At 43.2% G+C, this 4,362-nt stretch overlaps 1 protein-coding gene across 4 annotated transcripts in view; it reads right to left on the bottom strand.

Annotated features, from left to right (window-relative positions):
• Positions 1-1,895: 1,895 nt before the first annotated feature.
• The window catches only part of DPP8 (dipeptidyl-peptidase 8), a 19,316-nt gene continuing 16,849 nt past the window's right edge, over positions 1,896-4,362 (bottom strand). For 2 of the 4 annotated variants that reach the window (XM_010180928.1, XM_010180929.1), the window contains exons 17-19: positions 3,554-3,696; positions 2,705-2,816; positions 1,896-2,109 (exon numbers count right to left, since the gene is read on the bottom strand). In XM_010180928.1, the coding sequence (XP_010179230.1) occupies positions 1,987-2,109; positions 2,705-2,816; positions 3,554-3,696 (378 nt within the window). In that variant the 3' untranslated portion in view covers positions 1,896-1,986. The remainder of the gene's footprint in view (positions 2,110-2,704; positions 2,817-3,553; positions 3,697-4,362) is intronic. The other 2 variants (XM_010180930.1, XM_010180931.1) reach the window with 1 other exon arrangement.

Here is a 4,362-nt window from a genome sequence, read left to right as displayed (position 1 = left end):
CTGCTGAAAGAAGACATTACAGGAGCTGGGCTCCTTCCCTGCCATACCTTTCCATAAAGAAAACTGTAAAGCCTGTTATTGACCTGTTAATGGTATCTGAACTGATCCACTTAAAAACGGCTGTGATCTGAAAACCAGAAAATAGCCCAAACCAAACATCCCCGCTTTGGAGATTTCCATTCGCTGCGTGCCTGTTTGCTTTGGCTGCCTTTTGTGTAACCCAAAAACCAGATCCCGTTCTGGCACAGGGACTTTACAACCGTGTAACTGCACCAGCTCCAATAGCTTTGGTGCACATGCCCAGCAGCCCAACTGAAAAACGATGCGGTTTGATACAACGCAGCCAGATCGTGTTAAATCCCCGACTTTTGGGATCAAGCTGAACGGTACAAAAGCGAGGAAAAATACAAGGTTACAACATGTGGAGGACCAAGAGCGTAAACACGGCGAGTGATTCCAGATTTTTAGAAGATGAAAAGAAAATCATGCTCTGCTTCTCTCTAGCACCAAAACAGAAAGAAAAGGAAGTTCTTAGGTTTCTAAGAAAACCATTAAAACTTACAGGAGTCTCAGAGGCAAGCCCCAAGGGGAGAATTTCCTGGATTAAAGAGAATCATTTTGCTATGGATTTCCATCCTAAACGACCTGTTGCAAGTTAAAAGTGACTTCACACACTTAAGATGCTTTTTAGCCAAGCCTGCTGCTTAGTTAAAACCTCACTAGCGAAAACACAACCGGGATTGCATGTCCTTGAGGCTTAGGGGGGTTACCTTAAGCTATACAGAAGGGGGTTTCTCAAATACAGCATCGTAATCATGCTACACAGCAGTGCTAGGAAGGACCCAGGAATGAAGGACTGAAGAGAGGATAATCCTGGGAAACAGTCCCTCAAATAAAGCATGAAATTCAATGAAACAGTTACTATTGCCTCACATGTAGTGTTCGTAAGGTCTCTCCTCACCAAATCCTCTGTAGACGTTTATGAATTAAGAGTACTGAATTTTAAAATCCTAACAGGATGCATATACCTATATCATGCTGATGTGACGGTAAGAAAACAGTATTGCAAAACCAGCTCCAGAATGAACATCGGGAAAAAATGTCAGTGAGAAATGGGCTGCGCTTTGAAGCTTGTTTTAAAATGTACAGAGTTTCAGCTCTTTGACGTAAGTCAGTTTGCATCTCAGAAGAAAAGATTGTTACGCCCATATCACAGTAAAATATCATTTCACTTCCCCACTAAAATCAAGTACAATCAGGATAGGATCTCGAGCTGCTGAAAAACAAAGCGAAACAAAACTTATCCTGGGTAGAGAAGAAATCATTGAAAAGAACCTGGCATCAACTGAACTGAATCCAAAATTAAAATTCTTTACGAGGCAGCTTAAAAGTCTTTCTTCTTAAAAAACAATTAACATCTAGATAGGTGATGTGTCCGACTTGTGATCAGCTTCTAAGGAGTGAGACACATCCCTTTCATGAAGCAAAAAAGCTATACAATAACATTTAAAATGTAATACAAGTTGTAACCATTCAGGTAAATTCTTGCTGTGTAGTGAGTAACTCATCCAGGATTATGTAGTAAGATACCAAGGAACACACTGTAAAAATACATCAATGATGTCCTAACGCTTTTAAAAAGTGAAGATCTGGTGCTGTAGAAGTACGTTATTTTCCGTTTCAGCTCCTTCCTCAAGAGAACACCCATGGTACTGCATTATACCACAGACAGTTGATTTTATTTACAGCTTACGCTTGAAAGTTATCAGGTCACCGTACTTTAATTTCCTGTATGGCACCAAATTTACTTTTAAAAAAGTGTCTCTGTGTGTGTGTTTGTGTGTGTGTGTGTGTGTGTGTGTGTGTGTGTGTGTGTGTACACATGTGGCAGGCACCAAAATGCAATGTTTCATCCTATTTTCTCTAGTTTCCTCTATGTCCTCCTTCGGTGAAGCAGCCAGCGCAGCAGAGTTCTGCAGAGGTCAGTCACATCGCCTTCAGGGCAGCAATATGAGAGCCCAGATTCTCTTGCAGGTAATATAGTAGATGGAGTTCATAGTGCTCTCCCGACTCGGGCACCCTTATACTGTGTCTCTCCTGAGGGTAGATCTGAAATATAAAATAAAGCCGTGAGTATCCACAAGAGTTGCGGTCTGCAACATTTAAACCACAGAGCCACATGCAAAATGTTCATGTAATCTCCCTGCATTAACTCTGTATTTGAGCTGATACACCCCATGCTCCATGGCCTGAACCCAGAGACACCCCACTGCACCCCTAACCCAGCTGGTGCTGTGCTGGGGGTGATCAGCCTGGCTGAACAAAGGCAGATCCTGCCCAGAGCCATCCCATAAATCAGCACGCTCCCAGCTCTGCAGCATGGTGTGGGATACCTGGGCTACATCTGCACCGAGCCAGCAGGGTTTAATTAAACACATAACCCTGCTCCACACCACAGAGACACTGCTGTGCTGCCTCCAAACTGCAGATCTTCCTGGGAATGGCCTTAATTGCTCTTAACCACTAATTTGCCTGATATTTTTGTTGTTTACTCATAAACTCTTCCTTTTAAAAAAGTGTTAGGCACAAATCCTACAGTTTTATCCTAGAATTTCAAGCTGCCTGGTGCAGCCATGTTACAAGTTCTGATTTTGGACTCCTCAAAGACAGAAACGTTACCTTCACATCGTGGTTCTGGCCTTACCTGTAAGTCATACGGTTTCCCAGCTCTCACTAAAAAGCTGAGCAAAATACTAGTGTGTGCAAAGTGAACATTCTCATCCAAGAATCCGTGTAGCAGCAGCAAACGGTTTGGTCTGAGAAAAGCAAGAGACAAACATTTCTAGACAGCATCCCAGAACCTGCCAGTCATTTCACAGTCTGTACACAGCCCTTCAGAAACACTCAACAGAGAAAGATATTTGCATTGAAGACACTGATTTCACTGCTGGAAATTGCTTTGCATGGACGTGTCTCCCAAACCCATTCTTTCCTCCTTTAAAAGTTCTTCCTGCGTATGCACATAATAGCCAGACCTTTTATTTGTACATCATTTTTATTCTCAGAAGCATTTCCTAGCTTGAAGAATACAATGGCTCAACACTTGCTCAGAACCACTGTTGGTTTTCAGCTCTTTGGCAAGAAAGCCCATGGTCTCAGCCTGCTCTGCAGGCAACTCTGTGCTGATCCAGCCTTAGAGCACACAGAAAGCAGCCTGATCAACTAATTTATGTCTAGCTTAATGTGGCTTTAAAGTGCTAATCATATAATTGAAGATATGTTTGTCGTTTCTTTAGACATAAAAGATAGTCTTTAATTACAGCTGGGATAAAAGGGATTACACGTAATGGCCTGTAATTATGCAAATGTTCATTCAAGTCTTTAAGTTTATTCGTGTTGGGTTTTGGTCTTTTTTGTTTTTTAATTGTTACTTAATAATAGCGTTCGTGATTCCAGGATTCAATTGCCAAGAACAGAGAGATAAAAATGTGCCCATGGGACATGAACTTTCCTGGTGGGAAAAGCAGAAGGCAAGAGCCAGAACCAAACTTACTCAGAAGGAAACTTCTCAGCTTGCATGGCCACTGAACCTAGGTAATAGCCCTGCTCGTTGTGATCCGGGTGGCCCATGTAGCGCTCTGTGTAACCAGTGTCGTAGAAAATCCACAGCGTGACGGGTGCTCCGGCAATGGCAACCTGCAAGTTCAGAGCTCTTAGCACGGGGAGGGAATGACAACACCGACCCCCTCATCTGGGGATGTCCCTCCCTCCCACAGCTCTATCCCAGTGCAACTATAATTGCCCAAAACACACTGATAAGTTTACAATCCGCAGCCTGCAGTAGAAAAGAAAACCAGTCCTCCCTTTCCCTCCCACAGTTCATGAGTATGAGCACAGTTCAGCTACAACCTACACGTGCTGCAAACAAGGCAGCTGCTGAAAAGGAGGAAGATCCTACAGACAAATCAGAAGCAACACTAAACATGTCACCAGCAAGGCCTGCTGAGGGAAGTGGATTTTGTCCAAAATGCAGAGTGCCCTGCTTTTGGGTTGCAAAACCTTTGTTCCTTTGAATGTCTAACAGAAACTGGAACCGACAGCTCCCTAGGACTCAGCAAACAACCCTGCACAGCTACCACCACCTTACAGAGAGGGTTGTGGAAAGAAAGACCAATGAGAAACAAAAAAACCCCACCAAAAAACCCTTTGCAAGGCAGGCATTTTTAAAAGTAAAAATACAACAGTCCTTAAGGACTTCAGACAAGTAATTATTAAACCTGCTGTGAAGCGGCATGGGCAATTTGATCTGGGAACAGATCAGTCTGCAAAGAAACCATTCTCTCAGGGCAGGAAAGAGGGGAG

This window comes from Mesitornis unicolor, unplaced genomic scaffold (assembly GCF_000695765.1).
Source record: "Mesitornis unicolor isolate BGI_N332 unplaced genomic scaffold, ASM69576v1 scaffold14733, whole genome shotgun sequence".
NCBI classification, from domain to species: Eukaryota; Metazoa; Chordata; class Aves; order Mesitornithiformes; family Mesitornithidae; genus Mesitornis; species Mesitornis unicolor.
This window is presented reverse-complemented; position numbering and strand designations above follow the sequence as displayed.